Here is a 27,128-nt window from a genome sequence, read left to right as displayed (position 1 = left end):
AGTCCCGCCGCCACCAGTGTCTGACATCACTGGAAGCCGATGCCCAAACTGTTTGATACATAACCGTTGCATTAAGGTTTTTTTTTAAATGCGGGAAGGCAAAAGGATTAATTGTAGAATTTAAGAAGAAAAGCCAACAGGTTACATCATATACAACTGGTGACACGCAAATATCCCAAAATTTATAATAATGCTGCTAATTTAAAAAAATCAAATCAGCATTATATCAAACCTTGTTTTTTATTATTCCGAGAACAACAAATAGCCGTAGTGTTTATCGCCTCTGAAATGTTACTGATGCCAATAATCTGTGAGAGCAGCAAAATAATACATTTTTTGTTACCCTAATATTTTTTGATACATAACAGTTGCATTAAGGTTTTTTTAAACGCGGGATGGCAAAAAGGATATAGAAAAGGATTAATTGTAGAATTAAAGAAGAAAAGCCAACAGGTTACATCATACACAAATGGTGACACACAAACATCCCAAAATCCCTCTGTGATAATTGTTAGGAAAGAGTACGGTGCCCAGCAGATACAAAATGTACAAACAAGAAGAGCTAAAGATTTTGCAATTTTTTTGTCCTTGGATAATGCTGAGTTTTTGGCTAAATCGAGGGGTCCAATTATTCTTGAGCTTTCATTTCTTACAGTCGTTTTTGTAGTTGAGTGATGAGTGGTTTTACAGAGCCACAAAAAGTTTTCTAAAAAATGAGTTTTGTTTTTGTGTGCTTGAACCTCCTGGTCAAGTTGTGTCGAAGTTGACAGACAGTTTGAATTGTAATTTGTACAACTGACAACAAAAATATCCTTATTTATGTTTGCCAGTAAGTCTGTTGATTTATTGCCAGTGTTTAATACTTTACTTTTCATGCGACATCTTATATTGAAGTAAATGCTGAGATTAAAATATGCTATCACAGCCATTGGAGTGAAAAAGTCAAAAAAAGAAGAATAGAGCAAGTAGCGACCACCATAGTAGAATTCTGGGTTACATTCACCTTCTGGCACTACACTATAGCCCACCACATACTCCCAAAAGATGATTGCCGGGCCAAAATTTAGGAATGCTATAATCCAGACTGCTGACATCTTTATAAAAGCCATTTTCATTTTGTTCTGCTGATCCCGATATTTTACCTAGATAAATATTAGGATATATTAAATTGAGTTAAAGCGCCCCAAAAATATTAACAAAGAAAATTAGATTTCCAACAAAATTACTATAAATTGACAGAAGCTTATTAGTTACTTTGGGCAACTTCTTCACTTTCTCTCTCGGAGGTAAGATGCATCTCCCTCTATGTGAGACATTGTTATTAGATTTATACATGCACCTATGTAGTCAAAAAGAATTCAATGACACATGTACTTGTAAAGTATTAAAAAACCACAAATTTAATTTATTAAAATAATAATATCATATACCCCACAGTCGACTGGACAGAAAAGGAGATTTATGGTAAGAACTTAACTTTGTTTAATCTCTTTCTGCGAGGTACACTGGATTCCACAGGGAATGACATCAGGGTGTAGATTTGGATCTTGATCCGAGGAACCAACAGGCTAAAAGCTTTGACTGTTCCCAGGATGCATAGCGCCGCCTCCTCTATATACCCGCCTCCAGGCACTGAACCTCAGTTTTGTTAACCAGTCCAATGCAGTAGCAGCTAAGAGAGATGACAACAGTTAGTAGCCACATACAACTACATCTCACGACAAGAGAAGGTAGCAGCGGCTAATGCCATACAAACTCAAAGAAGCTAAGTGTGTCAGGGTGGGCGCCCTGTGGAATCCAGTGTACCTTGCAGAAAGAGATTTAACAAAGGTAAGTTCTTACCATGAATCTCCTTTTCTGCAGCGGGGTATACTGTGATTCCACAGGGAATTACATTGGGGATGTTCTAAAGCAGTTCCTCATGGGAGGGGATGCACTGTAGAGGTGGAAGTATCAAAGGCATAGAACCTTATGAACGTGGTCGCCCAAGAAGGTCCAACAGACCGAGTAGAATGGGCTTTGATGGTAGCAGAAGCTGGAAGGCCAGCCTGTACATAAGCATGTGCAATCACTATTCTAATCCATCTGGCCAATGTCTGCTTATTAGCAGGCCAGCCGCATTTATGAAAACCAAAAAGCACCAAGAGAGAATTAGATCTCCTAAGTGAAGCTGTTCTCTTCACATAAATACGGAGAGCCCGTACCACATCCAAAGACCGTTCTTTGGAGGATAAACCAGGAGAGGTAAAGGCCGGAACCACAATCTCTTGGTTAAGGTGGAAAGATGACACCACCTTAGGCAGATAACCAGGGCAAGTTCTAAAAGCCGCCCAGTCACGGTGAAAAATCAGAAAGGGTGACCGACAGGACAGGGCACCCAAGTCTGAAATCCGTCTAGCAGAAGCAATAGCCAGCAAAAACAAGACCTTAAGAGTAAGCCACTGAAGGTCCACAGACTCAAGAGTTTCGAATGGAGACTCTTGTAGGGCATCCAGGACAACCGACAAATCCCAAGTAGCCACAGGATGAACATAGGGAGGTTGAATCCGTAAAACACCCTGAGTGAAAGTATGAATGTCAGGCAGAGTCGCAATTCTTCTCTGAAACCATACTGACAAGCCCGAAATATGAACCTTGAGGGAGGCCAGACGAAGGCCTAAGTCCAGGCCTTGTTGCAGAAAAGCCAAAAGTTTGGCAGTATTGAACTTATACGCATCATAATTCTTAGCCGCACACCAGGTGAAGTAAGAATTCCAGACCCTATAATAAATCCGAGCTGAAGCCGGTTTACGGGCTTTCAACATAGTTTGAATGACCGCCTCAGAGAATCCTTTGGTCCTCAGAACTGAAGCTTCAAGAGTCACGCCGTCAAAGCCAGTCAGGCCAGATCCTGGTAGACACAAGGGCCCTGAACGAGGAGGTCTGGGCATTGCAGAAGTAGAAGAGGACGCTCTATCGAGAGACCCTGAAGGTCTGAGAACCAATGCCGTCTGGGCCATGCTGGAGCGATGAGAAGTAGTATTCCTCCTTCTTGCTTGAACTTCCTTATTACCCTGGGCAGGCGCGACACTAGAGTGAATACGTATGGCAGCCGAAAGTTCCATGGAATTGCCAGGGTGTCCATGAACGCTGCTTGAGGATCTCTTGTCCTTACTTTGAAGACCGGAACCTTGTGATTGTGTCGAGACGCCATCAGGTCTACATCTGGTAGGCCCCACTTGTCCACTAGGAGTTGAAATACTTCTTGATGAAGGCTCCACTCTCCGGCGTGTACGTCCTGATGACTGAGGAAGTCCGCTTCCCAGCTGAGGACCTCCGAAATGAACACTGCCGATATGGCTGGCATATGTCGTTCCGCCCATAGAATAATCTTTGACACTTCCATCATTGCCATGCGGCTTCGAGTGCCGTCTTGATGATTTATGTACGCCACCGTGGTGGCATTGTCTGACTGTACCTGAACAGGCCTGTTTTGTACCAGAGGCAGGGCCAGTTTCAAAGCATTGAACACTGCCTGCAACTCCAGAATGTTTATCGGGAGGAGAGATTCCTCCCTGGTCCATCGACCCTGAAGAGAGTGTTGCTCAAACACCGTGCCCCAACCCCACAGACTGGCATCCATCATTAGAAGGACCCAGTTGGAGATCCAGAAGGGACGACCCCTGCTCAATTGCTGGTCCTGTAGCCACCAGGTCAGTGACAGGCGAAGTCAGGAGTCAAGGAGATCATGTGAGTCCTTATCCGGTGTGGCAGGCCACCCCATTTGGAAAGGATTAACCTCTGCAGAGGGCCGGAATGAAATTGAGCGTACTCCACCATGTTGAAAGCGGACATCATGAGGCCTAGTACTTGCATCGCCGAGTGTATCGACACACGTGGGTGAGATAGGAAGCATCTTATCTTTTCCTGAAGTTTTAGGACTTTCTCTGGAAACAAGAACAACCGTTGGTTGTGGGTGTCCAATAATGCCCCCAGGTGCACCATGCTCTGAGGAGGGACCAGTGAGGATTTCTTCCAGTTGATGAACCACCAATGGGCTCTGGGCTTCCAGATGACGGAGGAGAACCTCCGGAGAGTTTGCCAGGATCAACAAGTCGTCTAGATACGGCAGGATCCTGATACCCTGAAGGCGGAGCATATCCATCATGACTGCCATGACCTTGGTGAAGATTCTCTGAGCCGTGGTCAGACCAAAAGGTAAGGCCTGGAATTGAAAATGTAGGTTGCCAATAGCAAACCGCAGGTATTGCTGATGCGTCATGGCAATAGGAATATGCAGGTAAGCATCCTGTATGTCCAGGTATACCATATAGTCCATGGGCTCCAAAGCCAGAACAATAGAGCAAAGAGTTTCTATACGAAATTTGGAAACTTTCACAAATTTGTTCAAGGACTTGAGGTTGAGAATGGGCCGGGAAGACCCATTCGGTTTCGGGACTAGGAACAACGTTGAATAGTACCTCCTGCCTCTCTGAGCCAGAGGTACCGGCACTATCACCCCTGTGTCTAGAAGGGATTGTACCACCAAATGGAGAGTTTTTGCTTTTACCGGATCCGAAGGGATATTTGTTGAGCAAAACTGGCAAGGGGGACGTTTCTTGAAAGAGATGGCCTAACTGTGAGTGACGACTTCCTGTATCCAGGCGTCTGAAGTGGTCTGTAACCATACCTGAGCAAACTGCAGAAGTCGGCCTCTCACCCTGGGGTCCCCCAGGAGGAGGCCCGCCCCATCATGCAGCAGGCTTGTCTGTTTTGGAAGCAGGCTGAGGGGCAGCCCAGGAACGTTTAGATTTGGGCTTAGTGGATTTGGAAGTGCGAGCTTGTTTCGGGTATGCCTGACCCTTTGCTTTACCTGGAGGTCGAAAGGAGCGAAAGGAAGTGCTTTTAGCCTTTGGAGCTGAAGGATTAGTACTAGACAGACAGGCAGTCTTAGCGGTTGCTAAGTCAGCAACAATTTTGTCGAGATCCTCCCCAAAAAGGATGTTTCCCTTAAAGGGGCTCACCTCCAAGGTCTTTTTAGAGTCCAGATCTACAGAACAGGACCGCAACCAGAGAATCCGGTGAGCATCAGATGCCGCCTCCTGAATATAATGAGAGGCTGTAATAATATATGAAAGACACTGTCTAGCATTATCAGGAAAATCAGTTGGTAGTTCCGCTTCTACTTCCTGAACCCAGGCTTCAATAGCTTTTGCAAGAAGCAGCAATAGTGGGCATATGCACAGCTCCTGCAAGAGTGTAAATAGACTTCAAGCAACCCTCCACACGCTTATCCGTCAGTTCCTTCAGAGAGGTGACGGTAGTGACAGGCAGAGCAGAAGACACCACCAGACACACGACCTGTGAGTCCACCGGCGGCGGTGTTTCCCAATTTTTACTTAACTCTGCAGCTAGGAGATAACAAGCTAGAATCTTCTTAGACAGGGAGAATTTCTTTCCTGGATAGTCCCAGGATTCCTGACGTATGTCAACCAAACGGTCAGAATGGGGTAAAACTAATTTAGTAACCTTCTGATGCTTGAACTTATCAGGTTTCTTAGAGGTATCTTGAGGTTCTGCTTCATCATCAATTTGAAGAATCAGTCTGACAGCCTCTAAGAGGTCAGGAACATCCACCTGTGTAATAGATTCCCGATCAGAAGCATCTGCATCAGTGTCTGAGGGGTCAGTATATGCGCCATCTTCATCAGATGAAGTATCCAAGGAGGATAATGGAAGGAAGTAATGGCCCACTTAGATGACCCCTTGGTCGTAGGCGGGCGAGGGTTAGGTTTTTGTTTTGCCAAAGACTGATTTAATTGATGAGTGGACAGAGTATCTGCCCATGGCGGATTAACCGCAGGGACCATATGTGGCTGTAATGACACAGGAGGTCCCACAGGGGGCGCATCTAGTTACCAGCGTAGTCAGTAAATTAGAAAAGGCAGCCCAAGGTGGGTCTTGGTGTGCCCCCAGTGCTGCAGACTGACTGAGGAGTATAGAACCCCCGGTACCTGAACCCTCAGCTGCAATGTTTTCCTCTGAGCAATCCGTGGCGTCAGCACTGCATGGTGCAGGATCAGCCATGGATCTACCACCCTGTTTAGCAGACATTATTTGTAAGCGTAACCTTAGGGCGTAATAGTACAATAAAAGCAGACAAAATACCTGACAAAAATCCTCTGTATAGTGTGGCTGCAAAGCAGAGCACAAACAGAGAATTTAAGAGGTATATGGTGACTGAAACACACAGAGAAAAATACCAAAGTAGTATATCCTGTGAAACACTATATCATATGAGAAGAACCCTGACTCACTTAGCTCCCTTCAGGGTGCGGAATATAGGGATAGCAATATGTGTGAGATACACGGAACAGAGACCACACAGCAGCTATTGGCACACACAGTCACATGTACAATGCAGACATTTTTACAAACAATGAAACTGCACTGGACTAGCAATACTAAGTAACTGGACTACTACGTAAAGCTATGTATATATACAGATATAACAATGCACAGTAAATACTGGATGTATATCACAGGGTACTTGTACTAAATAACCCTGAAGTTATGCACTTGTTCTTAACTAACACTGTCTAAATGACATGCAGAATACTTAAGTGTCCTGTAAATGCACATCGCTGATGATGCAGGCGGCTTTACAGAGGAGACATTGCCCAGCAGTCCCAGAATCAGCTCAGCATGTGTGTATTGGTGCCCAAACGCTGACAGGGAGTGAGGGAGAGATAGATATGCAGCTCCAGGGTGGGAACATTTGCAGTAAATGGCACCAGAGGCTGGGGGAGGGGCTACAGCTCAGAGCCTTATCCCTTTGCTGGACTTCACCACTGGGTACTGCGAGGCCTACTTGAAATGGATTTTAAGAAATCTGACCTGTGCCCCTTGCCCTGGTGGTCTAGTGGGGTCCCTGTATGGCCACAGTGTCCATGCCAGCGCGCGCAGTCCATCTCCTGGAGACCGCACCGGATCACGATTTCAGCAGGTCCCGCCTGGGGGACCCTCTTACCTCCTCCCAAAGATGCAGCCACGCGATCCAGGAGAGCAGCGGTGGGTGTGTGCCTTGAAGTGACCGGAGCCCTCCGCTGTAAGTACCTGGCAACGGGAGTATACAGCGTCGCTGGGGGAGGTGAGGGAGCCTCATGCAGCATGATATGTCAATATGACATATAGCACTTTTAAGTGCCTGTGCTGCGGCCCTAGAAGTCTTCTTTCTTCAAAAAGCTCTTTTCAGGCCTGCCTAGCGCAGCCCTCCCTGTTAGCTGTCTGCACTGCAGGCACCAACTTACAAACTGAGCTCCAGTGCCTGGAGGCAGAGATATAGAGGAGGCGGCGCTATGCATCCTGGGAACAGTCAAAGCTTTTAGCCTGTTGGTGCCTCGGATCAAGATCCAACTCTACACCCCGATGTAATTCCCTGTGGAATCACAGTGTACCCCGCTGCAGAAAATATATTAAAAACCCACAACATATAAAGTGCAATATAATATAAGCTTTTATATAAAACACCACTCCCCAGGAGGCTTATCTAAGGATTTGTCCATATAGCAGCAAATATTAATCACTTTAATGCTAATTATGATGGTTCACTTGCGACTACAGCGCTGCAGGTTTATAACTGTGCACAGAGAGAGTGTTCTAGCTGGAAATCTCACAGCATAGTGATAATAAAGGCTTTTTATCTTGCAATGTCAGTGTTGTATACCTCTCCTTATTAAAATGCTCCCGACTGCTGGTTAAATCCTTTAAGCACAGCTCTGGCTTGGGGCTCCAGATAGAAACGGAGGGCAGAGACAGTTTCCTGCACATGCAGGTCGGCTCTCTGTCAGTAGTCCAGACACTGTAGGGGTCGCAATGTGACGCGTTTCCCTGCCTTCAATCGCTCAATCAGCGGCTTCCTCAGACATAAATTGTATGTGTTTTCTGTCCAGTCGACTGTGGGGTATATGATATTATTATTGTAATAAATTGAATTTGTGGTTTTCTAATACTTTACAAGCGCACGTGTCATTTAATTCTTTTTAATTTGTGTTTTCTTTTAAGGGGTTGAGTATTCCCCTCTTTGACACAGCTGCTAGGTACAGGGATTTTTACAGGGTAAACCAGGCGCTTTGTAATTTTTCTGTTTGTTTATACCTATGTAGTCAGGTAACCATCAGTCGGGATCCCGGAGGTCAGCATATCAACGCCAGGATCCCGGCGGGGGGCCCAGTGCTATTTTACTCGCCCCCCCTGCCGGCATCCTAGCAGGGGGATGAGAAAAACAGCCCTGGGCCCCCTACCAGCATCCTGGCGGCCGGGATCCCAGCGTCAGTATGCAAATGGGTAGCGGTTCATGGTTTTTAATATTATGACATTGCATGAGGAAAGAAGAGAACTTTTGAATTAAAGCAACTTTTGTGGATTTTCTAAGTAAACAAAAACCCAGTAAGTGTTGTAAGTAGTGATGAGCGGTTTCGGTTTTACTCGGTTTTACTCGGTTCTCAAAACGGCATCTTATTGGCTCACGGATGTCACGTGTTTTGGATAGCCAATAAGATGCCGTTTTGAGAACCGAGTAAAACCGAATCCGCTCATCACTAGTTGTAAGTGGCTGTTATTTGCATCCATGCAAATAAAAGCGTGGGGTGTGTTCAATCTGCAATCTAAATTGCAGTGTAAAAATAAAGCAGCCAGTATTTACCCTGCACAGAAACAATATAACCCACCCAAATCTAACTCTCTCTGCACATGTCATATCTGCCTCCCCTGCAGTGCACATGGTTTTGCCCAGTTGCTATCAAAATTCCTGCTGCGATCAACTTGGAATTACCCCCATTGATGGCAACTCTGCAATTGCATACGCAGAGTTGCGATTGCATCAGTTGGTGTCTCTTAACATTTCTGGGTGGCATTTCACATGCGATTTTTCGCGGTAGCAATTTTGAGACAATTGCAATTTGAGTCTCAATAGCGATCCGTGCTGAACCTTCCCCGAAAATGTAATTTTATCTATGTTTACCACCACTATTAGCATTTGAAAATAATTTCTATGTACACTTTAGTGCCTGAGATCTACAGTATATACATGAAGAGATATCCAATGCATTTTAAAGCTAAAAAAAATAAAAAAATAAAAATACTGTGTTGGGTATTAGGGGACACACTGTAAGTAGAAATCATGCAATGAACAATATAAAACATAGAGAATCACTACATAATTAGTCAAATGCATTCTATGCTTGGGGCACTACATCCTCAATGTGTGGCCAAAGGGTCTAATTCCGAGTTGATTGCAGCAGCAAATTTGTAAGCAGTTGGGCAAAACTATGGCCCTCATTCCGAATTGTTCGCTCGCTAGCCGCTTTTCGCAGCAGTACACACGCTAATCTGCCGCCCTCTGGGAGTGTATCTTAGCTTAGCAGAGTTGCGAACGAAGTATTCGCAATATTGCGAAAAGATTTTTCTCTGCAGTTTCTGAGTAGCTCGAGACTTACTCTTCCAGTGCGATCAGTTCAGTGCTTGTCGTTCCTGGTTTGACGTCACAAACACACCCAGCGTTCGCCCAGACACTCCCCCGTTTCTTCAGCCACTCCCGCGTTTTTCCCAGAAACGGCAGTGTTTTTTCACACACTCCCATAAAACGGCCAGTTTCCGCCCAGAAACACCCACTTCCTGTCAATCACACTCCGATCACCAGAACGAAGAAAAAACCTCGTAATGCCGTGAGTAAAATACCAAACTTCTTAGCAAATTTACTTGGCGCAGTCGCAGTGCGAACATTGCGCATGCGCAATTAGCGGAAAATCGCACCGATGCGAAGAAAATTACCGAGCGAACAACTCGGAATGAGGGCCCATGTGCACTGCAGGGGGGGCAGATGTAACATGTGCAGAGAGAGTTAGATTTGGGTGGGGTGTGTTCAAACTGAAATCTAAATTGCAGTGTAAAAATAAAGCAGCCAGTATTTACCCTGCACAGAAACAAATAACCCACCCAAATCTAACTCTCTCTGCACATGTTATATCTGCCCCCCCTGCAGTGCACATGGTTTTTCCCAATTGCTAACAAACTTGCTGCTGCGATCAACTTTGAATTACCCCCAATGAACAGGCTAATAAACACACAAAAAACAAAAACGCAAAAGATTCACACACTTGCAAGTCTATTTACAAGCCTTGGAGATAGATAAAGTGCATGGAGATAAAGTACCAGCTAATTAGCTCCTAACTGCCATGTTACAGGCTGTGTATGAAAAAGTAGGATTTTAATAACCTACCGGTAAATCCTTTTCTCGTAGTCCGTAGAGGATGCTGGGGTCCATTTTAGTACCATGGGGTATAGACGGTTCCGCAGGAGCCTTCGGCACTTTAAGACTTTTCAACAGTGTGAACTGGCTCCTCCCTCTATGCCCCTCCTCCAGACCTCAGTATAGGAACTGTGCCCGAGGAGACGTACATATTCGAGAGAGGATTTACTAATAAACTTGTGGCGAGATTCACACCAGCTCACACCATACACAAGAAACATGTCGGCTAACATGGCCTTTAACATAACTCATGCCAACCAGCAAGTATAACTCAACAGCAACAGCTGTCAATATGTAAACACATGTGTGCAAAAAATTAAACAGAATCCCAGCATCCTCTACGGACTTCGAGAAAAGGACTTACTGGTAGGTTATTAAAATCCTATTTTCTCTTACATCCTAGAGAATGCTGGGGTCCATTTTAGTACCATGGGGATATACCAAAGCTCCCAGTATGGGCGGGAAAGTGCTAATGTTCCTGCAGAACTGACTGACCAAACTTTAGGTCGTCAACAGCCAAGGTGTCAAACTTATAAAACTTAGCAAACGTGTTTGAACTGACCAAGTAGCAGCTCGGGAAATTTGCAAAGCCGAGACACCCCAGACAGCTGCCCAGGACCTAGTAGAGTGGGCTTTTACCGCAGTCGGTAACGGCAATCCTGCCGTGGAATGAGCGTGCTGAATGGTACCCCTGATCCAGTGCGCAATAGTCTGCTTAGAAGCAGGACCCCCAATTCTGTTGGGGTCATAGAGGATAAACAAGGATTCTGTTTTCCTTATCCTAGCCGTTCTTGCAACATAAATCCTCAACGCTCTGACGACATCCAACGATTTTGAGACGGCCGAGGTGTCAGACGCCACTTGCACCACCACTGGTTGGTTGATATGAAAAGAAGATACAACCTTCGGAAGAAAATGCTGACGTGTTCTCAGTTCAGCCATATCTTCATGAAATATTAAGTAAGGACTCTTGTGTGAGAGAGCTCCTAACTCCGATACTCGTCTGCCAGAGGCCAAGGCCAACAGCATGACCATTTTCCAAGTGAGAAACATCAACTCTACCTCTTGTAGAGGCTCAAACCAGTCCGATTTAAGGAGCTGCAACACCACATTAAGATCCCATGGCACCGCAGAAGGCACAAAGGGAGGTTGGATGCGCAGAACCCCCTTCACGAACGTCTGGACCTCAGGGAGAGAAGCCAATTGTTTCTGAAAGAAAACTGAGAAGGCCGAAATCTGAACCTTGATAGATCCTAATCTCAATCCAGCATCCATACCCGCCCGTAGAAATAGGAGAAGACGTCCTAATTTAAACTCCACCGCAGGAGACTTCTTGGATTCACACCAAGATACATATTTTCTCCAAATACGATGGTAATGTTTGGACGTTACCCCTTTCCTGGCCAGAATAAGTGTGGGAATGACATCATTGGGAATACCCTTAGGGGCTAGGATTTGGCGCTCAACAGCCATGCTGTCAAATGCAGCCGCCGTAAGTCCTGATAAACTAATGGCCCCTGCTGAAGCAGGTCCTCGTGAAGAGGAAGAGGCCGAGGATCTTCCAGTAATAACTCCTGAAGATCTAGATACCAAGCCCTCCTTGGCCAGTCTGGAGCAATGAATATTGCTCGAACTCTTGTTCTTCTGATGATTTTGAGAAGTTTCGGAATAAGTAGAAGTGGAGGGAACAGGTACACTGACTGAAACACCCACTGGGTCACCAGTGCATCTATCGCTATTGCTTGTGGGTCTCTCGATCTGGAACAATATTTCTGAAGCTTCTTGTTGTGGCGTGATGCCATCATATCCACTTGAGGAACGCCCCAACGACTTGCCACCAAAGACTTCTGGGTTGAGGCCCCATTCTCCTGGATGGAGATTGTGTCTGCGGAGGAGGTCTGCCTCCCAGTTGTCCACTCCCGGAATGAAAATTGCCAACAGAGCTTTTGCATGTCTTTCTGCCCAGAGGAGTATCTTTGTCACCTCTGCCATTGCCATTCTGCTTTTTGTTCCGCCTTGACGGTTTATGTAAGCCACTGCCGTTACATTGTCTCACTGGATCTGTATGGGACGACCTTGAAGAAGGTGTGCCGCATGATGAAGACTGTTGTACACAGCTCTCAATTCCACAATGTTTATATGAAGGCGAGTTTCTTGACTTGACCACTTTCCTTGGAGCTTTCGCCTTGCATGACTGCTCCCCATCCTCGGAGACTTGCATCCGTGTTCACCAGGATCCAGTCCTGAATCCCGAACCTGCGTCCCTCCAGGAGGTGAGACATTTGTAGCCACCACAGGAGCGAAATTCTGGCTTTTGCTGATAAGATTATCTTTTGATGCATGTGGAGATGCGACCCGGACCACTTGTCCAGTAGGTCCCACTGGAAGACCCTGGCATGGAATCGGCCATATTGTAACGCCTCATAAGCCGCTACCATTTTCCCCAACAGGCGAATGCACTGATGAATTGATACTGTTTTTGGTCTCAAAAGTTGTTTGACCATGCTCTGGATCTCCTGAGCCTTTTCCACTGGTAGAAATACCCTCTGTACTTCGGTATCCAGTATCATTCCCAAAAATGATAACCTCATCGTCGGTTCCAACTGAGATTTTGGAAAGCTGATGATCCAACCGTGCTGTTGTAGTACCATCAGGGACAACACTATGTTCTGGATTAGCTTGTCCCTGGATCTCACTTTTATGAGGAGATCGTCCAGGTATGAAATTATGTTGACTTCTTGTTTGCAAAGGAGAACCATCATCTCCGCCATCACCTTGGTGAATATTCTCGGAGCCGTGGAGAGCCTGAACGGTAATGTCTGGAATTGGTAGTGGCAATCCTGAACTGCAAACCTCAGGTATGCTTGATGTGGCGGGTAGATGAGGACATGCAAGTAAGCATCTTTGATGTCTACTGACACCAGAAATTCCTTTTCTTCTAAGCTGGAAATCACCGCTCTCAAGGATTCCATCTTGAATTTGAATCTTTTTAAATAAAGATTCAGACATTTTAGGTATAAAATTGGCCTGACCAAGCCATCCGGCTTCGGTACTACAAACAGGCTTGAATAAAAGCCTTGATTCCTTTGTTCGGCAGGAACCAAGGCAATTACATTGTCCTGACATAATTTGTGTATTGCATTCAAGACATTTACGCTGTCCTGAGCAGAAACTGGTAAGGCTGATTTGAAAAATCGGCATGGGGGAAGGTCTTGAAATTCCAACTTGCAACCTTGGGATATTATCTGTAAAATCCAAGGATCCAGGTCCGAGCGAAGCCAGACCTGGCTGAAAAATAGTAGACGTGCCCCCACCCGATCGCACTCCCGCAGAGGAGCCCCAGCGTCATGCTGTGGTTTTTGTAGAAGTAGCTGCTGACTTCTGCTCTTGGGAGCCTGAGGGTGTTGTAGGTTTTCTACCTTTTCCTCTCCCTTTTCCTGTGAAAAAAGGGGTACTTCTAGCCTTTTTGTACTTGTTGGGCCGAAAGGACTGCATAGTATGAGAATGATATACTTTTTTAGCCGGTGTAGCTGCCGACAGCAGATATGCTGACTTGTCAGATGTAGTAGTTGATATCATGGCATCTAATTTTTCTCCAAAAAGGGCCTCACCATTGTATGGGGGTGCCTCAATATTTCTTTTGGATTCTGCGTCAGCATTCCATTGGCGTATCCAGAGCGCCCTGCGGGCTTAAAGCAGAGCAGAGGCATGTGAGCCCAGTAAACCTACGTCCTTCATAGCCTCAACCAAATAACCTGCAGAATCTTTGATATGACCTAGAATTTGCAGCATGTCATCTTTATCGACCGTGTCAATATTAACAATCAAATTATCTGCCCACTTTTCGACTGCATTACCTACCCACGTAGAAGCAATTGTGGGCCTGAGTAACGCACCCGTAGCAACATAGATGGACTTTAAAGTCGTCTCTAATTTGCGGTCAGCAGGTTCTTTTAATGAAGCTGACCCGGGGGCAGGTAAAATTATTTTCTTTGACAACCTAGAAACTGAGGTGTCTATCATTGGGGGTGACTCCCACTTACGCCTATCCTCTTCTGGGAAAGGGTGTGCTACCCGCAACCTTTTAGGGATAGCAAATTTATTTTCCGGGTTAGCCCAGGATTCCTCAAAAAATGTATTTAAGTCCTTAGACGGAGGAAAAGTCACCACCTGTTTTTTATTTAATTTAAAATAATCTTTTAACTCAGGTGGAGGTGTTGTGTCAGGAAATTCTAACACCTCTTTTATAGCGACTATCATACATTGAATGCTCTTAGCCAGTTTGGGATCTACCCCCCTCAAATCCCCAGTGTCGACGTCAGTGTCAGAATCTGTGTCAGTGTCCCTTTGCATAATTTGGGCCAGGGACCTTTTCTGGGAACTGGAGGGGTCCCGAGTGGATGATGTGGAACCAGAGGCGGAACTGTGGGAGGCAATGGAGTCGGCTGCCGCCGGGCTCCTGACCTGCAGGGGGCACTTCTCCATTGCCTCCCACTGCCCGACAATCCATCTCCGCATCTGACTGGACGGAGGAGCGTGTCAGTGTTATCACACAGCAGCAGCAGCTGCCTCCTCGTCCTCGTATGCACAGAGAGGAGCTGACAGCTGGCTGCAGCTAAGAGGAGCTCCAGCACACAGCTGCTCACAGGGACTTCCAATGGAGCTGGGCTGGCTGGCTGAAGCTCTCTCTTCCTCCGGCCTGCTAATAGCAGGTAGGCACTGGTATCACCCGCCTCCAGCTGCTGCATTGTGTGTGTGTGTGTGTGTGTGTTTGTGTGTGTGTGAGTGTGTGTGAGTGTGTGTGTGTGTGTGTGTGCGTGTGTGTGTGTGTGGTGTATGCGTGTGTGTGGGGGGAGGGGGGGGTGATTTCCGGGGGTATCTTTAATAAATGTTGGCAGCACTGTTTATGTGTGTGAATGGTTTTAAGTGAGGTGTGTATGTCTGTTTTTTAAAGGAAAGTTGTGTGTTTACGTAAAAGAGGCTGTGTGTGTGTGTGTGTGTGTGTGTGTGTGTGTGTGTGTGTGTGTAAGTTAAAGTGGCATGTGTGTGTATAATTTTGCATGTGTAAGTGAAAGTGTTGTGTGTGTGTGTGTGTGTGTAATTGTGTGTGTGTATAAATGAAATAGGCATGTGTGTATGTATTTGTGTGTGTGTAAGTGAAAGTGATGTGTGTGTGTAATTATGTGTAAGTGAAAGTGGCATGTGTGTGTGTGTGTGTGTGTGTGTGTGTGTAAGTGAAAGTGGCGTGTGTGTGTGTGTGTGTGTGTGTGTGTGTGTGTGTGTGTGTAAGTGAAATAGGCATGTGTGTGTAATTGTGCATGTGTATGTGAAAATGATGTGTGTGGGTGTAATTGTGTGTAAGTGAAAGTGGCTTGTGTGTTTGTGTGTAAGTGAAAGTGACGTGTGTGTAATTGTGTGTAACTGAAAGTGGCATGTGTGTGTAATTGTGTGTGTAAGTGACGTGTGTGTGTGTGTGTGTGTGTGTGTGTGTGCAATTGTGTTTAAGTGAAAAAGGTGTGTGTGTGTTTAAGTGAAAGCGGCATGTGTGTAAGTGAAAAAGGTGTGTGTGTGTGCGTGTGTAAGTGAAACAGGCACATGTGTTTAAGTGAAAAAGGTGTGTGTAAGTGAAAAGGCATGTGTGTGTAAGTGAAAGAGGCATGTGTGTGTATGTGAAAAAGGCACATATAAGTGAAAAAGGCATGTGTATGTGAAAAAGGCATGTGTGTGTAACTGAAAAAGGCATGTGTGTAAGTGAGAAAGATGTGTGTGTGTAAGATAAAAATGTGTGTGTGTGTAAGTGAAAGAGGCATGTATGTGTGTAAGTGAAAAAGGCGTGTAAGTGAAAAAGGCGTGTGTGTGTGTGGGTTTACATGAGAGGCATGTGAGTTAGTGTTAGTGAAAGAGGCATGTGTGTGTGTAAGTGAAAGAGGTGTGTGTGTGTGTGTGTGTGTGTGTGCGTGTGTGTGTGTGTGTGTGTGTGTGTGTGTGTCTGTGTCTGTGTGTAAGAGAAAGAGGTGTGTATGTGGGTTTATGTGAGAGGCATGTGTGTGTGGGTTTGCGTGAGAGGCATGTGAGTGTGTGTAATTAAAAGAGGCATGTGTTTGTGTGTAAGTGAAAGGCATGTGTGTGTGTAAGTGAAAGAGGCGTGTGTGTAAGTAAAAGAAGCGCGTGTGTGTGCAAGTGAAAGAGGCGTGTGAGTTAGTGAAAAAGGCATGTTTGTGTAAGTGAAAGAGGTGTGTGTGTTTTAAGTGAAAAAGGCATGTGTGTGCAAGGAAAAGAGGCATGTGTGTGTAAGTGAAAGAGGTGTGTGTGTATGTCTATACTACTATTGTGAAAGGCATCTGAGTACGCTGCTACTGTTCACCCTGAGTACCAGATATCTACATATGGCATATACTGTATGTGTGGGGGGGGGAAGGGGGGCACCAACATTTTATCATGCCTCCAGGCGACTGGGGCGAACTTACGCCACTGTGTGGAACAATCAGCAAATAGAGCATCTTCCACAGACTGTCTCCAATGCTTTGTCTGTTCCTCAGACTCAGAGAATTTTCTTGCTAGTTTAGCCATATTACTCTGCAGCTTTCTCACCCACACAGGCTCAGAACACTCTTGTGCCTCTAACATGGGTTCCTCTGGGGAAGAGCTTTCTCTAGACATGTTACACGCGTGTATTGTCACACCACTCACACACACACAGGAGCTAATGGGGACAGACCTACACTAATGTCTGTCAGAGGGACCCATAGGGAATTGCCAGTCCACACCACGCGCCCTATATGTATTACATACAATGAATATACATATATACCAAAACAGCGCTTTTTATCCAATGTGAAGCCCTCAGACTTCAATAAAATATGTGCTCCCCTCCCCTTCTATAACACCCTGGTACTTGTATCAGCAATGTGTGAGGAGAAGCAGACTGCAGGATCAGCGCTCCGGCGTCACTGTGAGGAGAAAATGGCACCAATTGAGTATTACAAGCAATTCTGAGGTGAAGCCCCGCCCCCTGTAATGGCGCGGTTCAGCCACGGGGGTAGTGTACATCAGCGACTCACATGTACGGTATGTACATTTTGCCAGTGAGAGTAAGGATTTATCATGTCCCTCAGACCCTGAAGGGGTGGGGAAGGGGCGTGGGTAGGGCTGCGTTCCCAGAAATGGGGGCGTGTTGTCCCCATTTTCCTGGGAGGGCAGAGTCCAGGGTCTGCGTGTTACCAAGCTGACTTCTTGACCTCGCAGCCCCCCGCTTCCATCGGTCAGCGGAGTCAGCTGGAGCTTACTCAGCTGGCCCTCTGCGTGGGTCGCGATGCTGGGATCACAGCTACATGCAGGAGGCATCTCTTCTACTAATACATCTCATGCATGTCTCTCCTTATAATCGGATGTAGATGCTTGAAAGTGGCTTTGCATTTTTGTCACTCTCTGACTCAGGCCTTTTATCTCCATCAACTTTATCTCTCTCCAAGGCTTAGAAAATATACCCCAGAAACACATATGTATAAAGCGATAGATAGATAGATAGATAGATAGATAGATAGATAGATAGATAGATAGATAGATAGATAGATAGATAGATAGATAGATGTTATCATTATGCTGTTATACATTTCACAATATGGTGTTAGATATAAATTATATGGATATTCACATATGTTGTAATGTTTTATTAAAAACACAGTCTTACTGTACTTTTACCAAAGCAGTTGCTGTACCTTTAAACAAAACTCTACCACTGTTGTGTATGTGTCCATAATCAGAGCCGGCTATAGGCATAGGCAAACTAGGCAATTGCCTAGGGCTCAACCTAACAGTGGCCCTTTGGGAATCGGGAGACACGGGGATCGGGAAGAGCTGGTGGGTGTTTCTCTGGGGATTAGGTCTCTAGGTCGACAGTAACAAGGTCAACACTCCTGTGCACATTTCTGAACTGGAGTGTCCAGCTATCTTCATATCACTGAAGGCATATTTGTACTATTGGATTTGGAGTGTCAGTCACCTATTGACTGTATGCATACACACATACAGTACATCTGGTAAATAAAGCTCACAACTCCATCCTGGTGATTAGTTGGATGGTTGGAGGAATGTTGGTCTGAAGCATGGCTGGCTCTATATGTATTGGAAATATATATACAGTATTGCTTAATTTGTCTACTAGGAAAGAGCAAACATTTATTTTTCTCACTGCTAATGTAAAATGGATTGAAACATTAGGTTGTGTAATAATATGGGTCATATAGTAAGACTCATTACTGTGTGGCACTATGTGTATAAAGGGTATTACTGTTGGTGTAATGTGAATAAGGACCAATACGGTGAGGTGTAATGCGAATAACGGACACTACTGTGTGACGTAACATGAACCCACGCAACCCAGAGAGTTTAGTGAAATGTGTAACAGGTGTCTGTGGCACATCTACCACCACAACTATTCTTAAACAGGCCTCCCCATGCAAAGCAAAGAGCCCAAAGCTATCACTGCTGAAATACCTCCAAACCATTATGATTTTTAATGGGACACTTTTCGTGCACTGTCCTGCCATTGAAACCATGGTCTGTAGTGGTGAATGGCTGGATGCCACGCAGAGAGAGGTTTTGGCAGGCCTGCAGCTCGGGGAGCGCTTGGCACTCCTCCAGCATGATGAGGAACCAGGGGGTGATGCACAGCCACACTCTCATCATGCTATGCAATGGGGCAAGGAGCAAAGCCACACACCTTTTTAGGAGGTATGAGGTAATACCTACTGAATAGGCTATATTAGGTAGGGAGAAACCCTATCTCCAGCAAAAATGTGTGGCTTTATTCCCTTTCATAAATAGGGGCCTAAGTGATATAACAATATAACACAATCAGGTTCTCCTCTGCTGCAGGGCAAAAGTATAAGTTTGGAAGTGGAAAACTCAAATTTCCAAGAGTCCTCCAGATGTACAGAATGTATATGAGGCAGTATACTTATTATTATAATGTCTTAATTGTGGTGTCAGGAGAAAAGTTGTTTGGCAACTTTTCTTTCTTCAATGTGACTTATAACAATGTGTTATCGCATTATTACATTTGTTATACAAAATATATACTTACAGCTTTGGTGACAGCAATGAAACGATCACAACTGATAAGAACAATGTTATATATTGTACATTGACACAAAGTGTAATCAATTGTGAGCCACAGTTTGCAAATACTTTTTCCAAGGACCCATCTTCTACTAATAATGAAATTCTTTAAGTACAGCGGGAGGGAGAAAGTACCTAAGAAAAAAGAAACATGTTTTCTAAGTGTCACACAGTATTATATAATGTATTGCTTGCTGAATTGGGAACTTTTGGCTTGAAATATTAGGAGATAAACTACAGTGTATTGTAATGTGACAATAAGATTTATTGCAATCACATGCAGATGTATAAATATAGTGGGGATACGGTCATTAGGTCGACAGTCATTAGGTCGACCACTATTGGTCGACATGCATTAGGTCGACATGGTCACTAGGTCGACATGTACTAGGGCGACATGGAAAAAGATCAACATGAGTTTTTCATTTTTTTTACTTTTTTATACTTTACGTTCCACATGGACTACGATTGGGAATAGCAACCTGTGCCGAGCGTAGTGGTAGCGGAGCCCTTATTGGGGTTCCCCGTCACTTTATGAAGTAAACAACACCAAAAAAAGTTTAAAAAAAACTCATGTCGACCTATTTCCATGTCGACCCAGTACATGTCAACCTAGTGACCATGTTGACCTACTGCATGTCGACCAATAGTGGTCAACCTAATGACTGTCGACCTAAGTGTGGTTGACCTAATGACCCATACCCATATACTTTATGAATGTGTGCATTGTGCCATTCATTTACAACATTTCAAATTCTCCCTTATAGTCTATGCAGATAATGATCACGTGAATACTAAAACAACAATACAACTTTACAATAAGACTAGCAATGTGTGCAGGTAGGCTGAGGAAATACAGTATGCCAAGTGATTGGGGTATGCTTGGTGTGGCTGGTCTTCTGTTCAAGACAGCGGTCTCTGCATTTCAGCTAGGTACACACTGTCTTATTTTTTTGATTATTCTGACAATTTTTCGAGCAAATCGGAGGCCCCCTAAATCTGAGCTACACACTAAGTGCTTCTTTTATTTTACAAGTAACCATTTTTCTGCCACACTTCACTGAATTTGCGTATGTTTACCCACAAGGAGGATTGAGGCTGAGATTTTCTATATTGGCCAACCGATGTGATAACTGAAGGAGTGTATCTGTGACCATGATTTCTCTTGTTTATTAGTGGAACGCTGAAATGATCATTTATTTCCACTATATAATAAAACAGTGCGAGCACCTGATCATTGGCAAACTAGTTATTCGCCCGTCAAAATGACGGATCAACATAACAGTAATGTCAGCTCCGGCAGCTGTGTGTGGCCGAACAGAGCAACAATAAAATTGCTCCATCGCGGGCCATCTAGTGCCAACGGGTGTGCAAAACACTTGCATTCCCCCCATATAGGTGATGAGCAGCATTAGTCTTTTATTATATAGGATTCGTTCAATAATTGTGTAGTGTGTACCTAGCTTAGGTAGTTCATTCAATCTTTCTGAGATATCTTGGTAATTTAAGAATTTAGTAGGTGTACGCTTTATTTAGAAATGTATATGCTAAATGTCAGCTAGATGCTTCATCAGACAAGTAAATGTGTAAAACCTGCTTACACACACACTGTATTTCACCATATGACAAACAGAAAACTTTTTCGTTATGACTTGCTAAATTATCAGCTGGTTACTAGAACAGAAAAATGTGGTATTTTATTTTCAGTTGCCTATATGTAAGTGTTTATGTAAGCATTCTGACTTCTTGATCAGTATTAGTATAGACACTATTATATATAGACATAGGGTAACTGACTTTTGTTTACCTGTGAAGAAGTCACTGATGGCCAAGTTTAAAATAAAGTAGTTGCTTGGGGTCCTGAGTTTTTTGTTAGTTATAAAACCAAGAATGACAAGAGCATTCCCTGTGCCTGTCACACTGATCATGCAGGACATCAGCACCGCCTGGATGATGCCCATGCCATCAGCAACGTGACTTAGATTGGAAATACTGACGGTATCAGAAAACATGTTATCTCCTGCATAAGTCAAGGAGGCATTGGTACTGTAAATCTGCATTATACGTGCCTATGCAGCGCTTGCCTTAATTTCACTGCAAAATAAAAGCATACATTAGTTAGAAAAAAATGTGTGTATATACTGTATATATATATATATATATATATATATACAGTATATATACACACACACACACACACACACACACACACACACACACACACTAAAACACATTGTAGCAATGACCTAAATACAATAATAACTTTGACAAACCTTACACTTCTCTAAAATTACAGACAGTCAGCAATAAGCATGACTACTTTCTGCTAAAAAAATGTTTCCCAGCATCTATTTATATATATAGTACGTCAGGCTCCATTAGGGACATTTTCTACTGAGACATAATCAACAGTCAAAACTAGTAGCCTATCTTGCAGGATAAGCCTGTTATCCCCTTGTTTATTCCATGGTAATTACACCATTATGTTGAAAGGAAAATTACAGTTTGAAAAAAAAGCATCATAGTCAAATACTGTTTGTCCATGGAAGTTTCCAAAAGAATTTTGGAAAAATTTAAAAAGGAAAGAATACGTTGAACTAGTTTAGTTCCCATTCATATCCTCCAAAATATAATTTACTAATTACTGTATCCAAGTGGTAAAGAAAGGCTGCATTTATTTTATTCTATTCCATACCGCTATTTTTCTTTATAAAAGTTATCCCCATACTGTAATTTGAGGTTCACAGGGAATTGTCAGCCTCAAACAAGATAGATTGTAATTATATACACCCGATGCAGCCAATAGACCACCTGGATTGGCCTCACAGAAAGAGGGGGTGTCCTCAAGGAGCACCCATTCTACATCACTCTACACTCTACATCACATTTTCCAAGCAACCACCAGGTATGCGGTAATCTACCCACCAGCTGTTGCTAGGTGGCAAGCCTCCCGACGAACAAACAGTAGTTTGCAGGAATCTATGAGCTGCAAACTTACTTCATTCTAGGGAGTAGGACTGCCACCTAGCAACATCACCCACCCTGCACGCCCACACATAACCTTGCTAGGTCTGTTGGTTGCTCTGTCCAGAGTGGCTTTTTCATAAGTAGGCCAGGGGAGCATGAGATTCCACAGGCGTCAAAAGCTAGAGACATATAATGATTCTCTCTGTCTTATCATCTGGTTGTCCAATCTATGATCAAGTCGACATCTGTACTTTCTCTTTCACATTAGTTGGGCCCATAGCCTAGTCTGTGGATTCTATTCATGCATTTATTTATTTTTTATCATAACGTCCTTACATTGATCCAAACTATGTTCTTGTTACCAGTTCAGTAAACATTTTAACTTGGAAAGATTCATGTCAGTGTTGTCTATCCTTGCATTTGAAGTGACGTACCATCACTCATTACCAAAGTCTAGGCTTGGGATAGCCATCAGTAGGCTTCCCTAAAATCGACCCGGGACTCCTCTGTAGGATCAAGCTAAGTGATTTTTTACTTTACCTTGTTCCAGCAATAATAGGGAGGCATGCACACCCACGCACCAGCTGTTGCTAGGTAGCAATCATATTTCTTTGAACAAAGAAAGTTTGCACATCATAGATTCCTGCAAACTACTGTAGCTGCCTGCAGCTGAAGGCATTATGATGACATAAAGGCATTATGATGACATAGATGCCTGCAGCTAAATGTATTGTGATGTCATAGATGCACTGTCTAGCTTCCTGCAGCTGAATGCATAGTGATATCACAAATGCACCGACTAGCTGCCTGCTCATTTAAAACCACATCAAGTGACTATGGATTTGTTTCCTCTTTCTGTTTAAACTCACTTCCAGTTAAAGGTGGTACTGTAGTTAACAGAATAACAATTACTGTAGTGTGTTAAGCTGGGCGGCAATAGGTAAACCTTTAGACCCTGTGGTATCAGCTTTACTTTTAGCAATATGAGGGCTGGTGGGACTGCTAGGGAGCAATAGATTAACTTTGAATAAGCTCCATCCCTATCCTACTGTAACTGCAGCTCTGCTTACTATATGTCCAGTCAATGCAAGGGTATGCATTTAAAATACCGACCCTCAGGATTCCAGCAGTCACAATACCGACACCGAAATCAACAGGGGTACAATGCCGCAGATGGAATACCGGCAAGGTAGGTGATTCTCCCTCTATGGGTGTCCACAACACCCATAGAGGCATAATAGAACATGTGGTGGCGAATGGGATGCCGCTGTTGGTATAGTGACAGCCGGCATCCCATACATACCGATCCTGGAACAAGAGCTGTCTCTCTGTAAGTTGCACAGCCCTCCAGCACCGGTCACTCCTTGCGGTTACACTACCTCAGCTGCCCGTCAGTGCTGCCTCAGAAAACCTCTTTGTCAGGAACCCAGATCAGCATGGCTCAGCTCTCTGTGCTGCAGCTCTCAATGCTCAAAAGGGGCTGGACAAGGGCTGCACTCCCTCACAGCGCTGGCGAAGCATGTCAGTGCTTCCTGTCTAGCTGCCTGCAGCTAAATTACCTAGTTACGGCCCTGAGTGGTACTCTCTAGGTCGGTGGGCAAAGTACAGCTCGGGGGCTGGATGCGGCCCGCGGACTGAACCTGCCCGGCCCGCTACCTCCCATCAGTGTGCAATGACAAGCGGCCCGACTGGCTGAGCTGCTTGTCATTGCACTGCATTGCCTCCCAGCCGTCGGCGCCACTGAGGAAGCTTGGTCACGCCGGGTACCACTGGCTGGATTACCTGTGACCTCAGGCGCCGTTAGGGGTGGAGCCAAAGGTAGAGCCTCAGCATGGATGTGGGTGGCGTGCGGCAGCCAGTTTGAATACATGCAGCAGCACAGGCACAGCACCTTCTGTGCTCGGGAAAGTGCACCTAAGTAAGGTACATGCTTGGATGGCGGGTGACAGCGGGACCTGTCTGGCAAGTGGGCAGGGGTGCCCAGTAAAGGGGTGCCCGGGGGGGGGGGGGGAGCTGGCAGTTCTTTCCAGGGAGGGAGGCTGGTAACTTTGTCTGGGGAGGGGGTAAGCTGGTAACTTTGTCTGGGGAGGTGGGGAGCTGATTATTTGGTCCAAGGAGTGGGAGAAGGGGGGCTGATAATTTTGTCCAGAGAGGGGGGGAGCTGATTGTTTTGTCCAGGGAGGGGATAGATGGGAGGGAAGATGATAACTGTTATGTAGCCCATACATTTGTGAGATATCAGGTACAATACTTTTATTTCGACCGCATCTGTGAGATAAATCGAAGGATTGTATGCACATTTTAGGTACCATGCGATGTGTGGTCACGATATTTTCTGTGCGGCCCTCGAGTATTCGCTGGAAAATGTTAAGTGGCCCCCAGCTGAAATAATTGCCCACCCCTGCTCTAAGTGCTTGTTTGTGATGTCACAGAGGTTCAGTCTAGCTGCATGCAGCTGAATGCATTGGGATGTCACATAGGTACTGGTAAAGCTGCCTGCAGCTGAATGCATTGTGATGTCACACAGGTAATGTTGAGCTGCCAGCAGCTGAATGTATTGTGATGTCACAGAGGTAATGTCTAGCTGCCGGAAGCTGAATGCATTGTGATGTCACAGAGGTACTGTACTGTTAAACTGACTGCAACTGAATGGATTGTGATGTGACAGAGGTACTCTCTAGGTGCTTGTGGCTGAATGCATTGTGCTGTCACAGAGGTTCAGTGTAGCTGCATGCAGCTGAATGCATATCTCAAAATGCATGTCACAGAGGTACTGTATATCAGCCTGCAGCTGAATGCATTGTGATGTCACAGAGGTACTGTCCAGTAGCCTGCAGCTGAATGACTTGTGATGTTACAGTGGTACTGTCTAGGTTCCTATGTCTGAAAGCATTGTGATGTCACAGAGGTACTGACTAGCTGCCTGCAGCTTTATAGAATGTGATGTCACAGTGGTACTCTCTAGGTGTTTGTGGCTAAATGCATTGTGATGTTACAGAGGTTCAGTCTAGCTGCATACAGCTGAATTCATTGTGATGTCACAGAGGTACTGTGTAGCTGCTTGCAGTTGAATGCATTGTGATGTCCCAGAGGTACTCTATAGGAACCTGCAGCTGAATGAAATGTGATGTTACAGAGGTACTGTCTAGGTGCCTGCAGCTGAATGCATTTTGATGTAATAGAAGTACCGTCTAGCTGTCTGCAGCCGAATGCTTTGTTATGTCACAAAGGTACTGCCCAGCTGCCAGCAGCTGAAGGCATTGTGAATGTGATGTCACAGAGGTAATGTATAGCTGACTGCAACTGAATGTATTGTTAACTTATAGATGCACTGTCTAGCTGCCTACAGCTGAGTGCATTGTGATATCACAGATGCACTATCCAGCTGCCTGCAGCTGAATGCATTATAATGTCAAAAAGGTACTGTTGATGTCACAAAGGTACTCTTTGGCTGCTGGCAGCTGAATGAATTGTGATGTCACATTGGTACTGTCAAGATGCCTGCAGCTGAATACATTGTTATATCACAGAGGTGATGATTAGCTGCCTGCAACTGAATGTATTGTGATGTCACAGAGGTACTATCTAGTTGCCTGTAGATGAATGCATTGTAATGTCCCAGTGGTACTCTCTTAGAGGGGTGGTCTTCTGTTTGCCGGCGGTCGGGCTCCCGGCGCTCAGTATACCAGCGCCGGGAGCCCAACAGCCGGCATACCGACACTTATTTTCCCTCGTGGGGGTCCACGACCCCCATAGAGGGAGAATAAAATAGTGTGGCGCGCGTAGCGCGCCACCGTGCCCGTAGCGTGGCGAGCGCAGCGAGCCCGCAAGGGGCTCATTTGCGCTCGCCAAGCTGTCGGTAAGCCGGCGGTCGGGCTCCCGGCGCCGGGATGCTGGTCGCCGGGAGCCCGACCGCCGGCCAGCCGTAGTGAACCCCTCTTAGAGCCTGCAGCTGAATGCATTGTCATGTCAGAGATACAGTATAGCTGCCTGCAGCTGAATGTATTTTGATGTCACAGAGGTGCTGTCTAGCTGCCCACAGCTAAATGGACTGTTACAGTGCCGTAACTAAACATTTTAGCGCTGTGTGCAAGAAACGGCCTCGGCGCACCCCCCCCCCTATGCAAAACAGGGGCAGTGCGCGTCGTAGGCGCGCAAAAATATATATAGGGGCGTGGCTTCATGGGGGAGGGGTGTGGCCACAAAATAATACCAATTCATTTTACTGTGCACAGTAGTCTCTATTATTCAAATTACGCTGCACAGTAGCGCCACTACACCAGGTAGAGCCCCTTTTACACATTATGGCAGACAGATTCACCTATTAACACTGTACGGCAGACAGCGTCCCCCTTTTTACACATTACGGCAGATAGCGTCCCCTTATTACACATTACAGCAGATTGCGTCCCCTTATTACACATTACGGCAGACAGCGTCCCCTTTTTACACATTACGGCAGACAGTGTCCCCTTATTACACATTACGGCAGACAGCGTCCCCTGTTTTACACATTACAGCAGATTGCGTCCCCTTATTACACATTACGGCAGACAGCGTCCCCTTTTTACACATTACGGCAGACAGTGTCCCGTTATTACACATTAAGGCAGACAGCGTCCCCTGTTTTACACATTACAGCAGATTGCGTCCCCTTATTACACATTACGGCAGACAGCGTCCCCTGTTTTACACATTACGGCAGACAGCATCCCCTTTTCTCTGACGTCCTAGTGGATGCTGGGGACTCCGT

General features: G+C 45.2%; 1 protein-coding gene across 1 annotated transcript in view; it reads right to left on the bottom strand.

Moving 5' to 3' along the window:
* The window catches only part of LOC134929644 (histamine H3 receptor-like), a 60,358-nt gene extending 38,890 nt beyond the window's left edge, over positions 1-21,468 (bottom strand). The window contains exons 1-3 of the mRNA XM_063925224.1: positions 21,216-21,468; positions 19,374-19,543; positions 486-1,142 (exon numbers count right to left, since the gene is read on the bottom strand). Coding sequence (XP_063781294.1) covers positions 486-1,142; positions 19,374-19,543; positions 21,216-21,468 — 1,080 coding nt within the window. The remainder of the gene's footprint in view (positions 1-485; positions 1,143-19,373; positions 19,544-21,215) is intronic.
* Between the last annotated feature and the right edge of the window lie 5,660 nt (positions 21,469-27,128).

Source organism: Pseudophryne corroboree, chromosome 5 (genome assembly GCF_028390025.1).
Source record: "Pseudophryne corroboree isolate aPseCor3 chromosome 5, aPseCor3.hap2, whole genome shotgun sequence".
Classification (NCBI taxonomy): domain Eukaryota; kingdom Metazoa; phylum Chordata; class Amphibia; order Anura; family Myobatrachidae; genus Pseudophryne; species Pseudophryne corroboree.
Note: the sequence above shows the minus strand (reverse complement) of the source record. Positions and strands in the feature narration are given on the sequence as shown.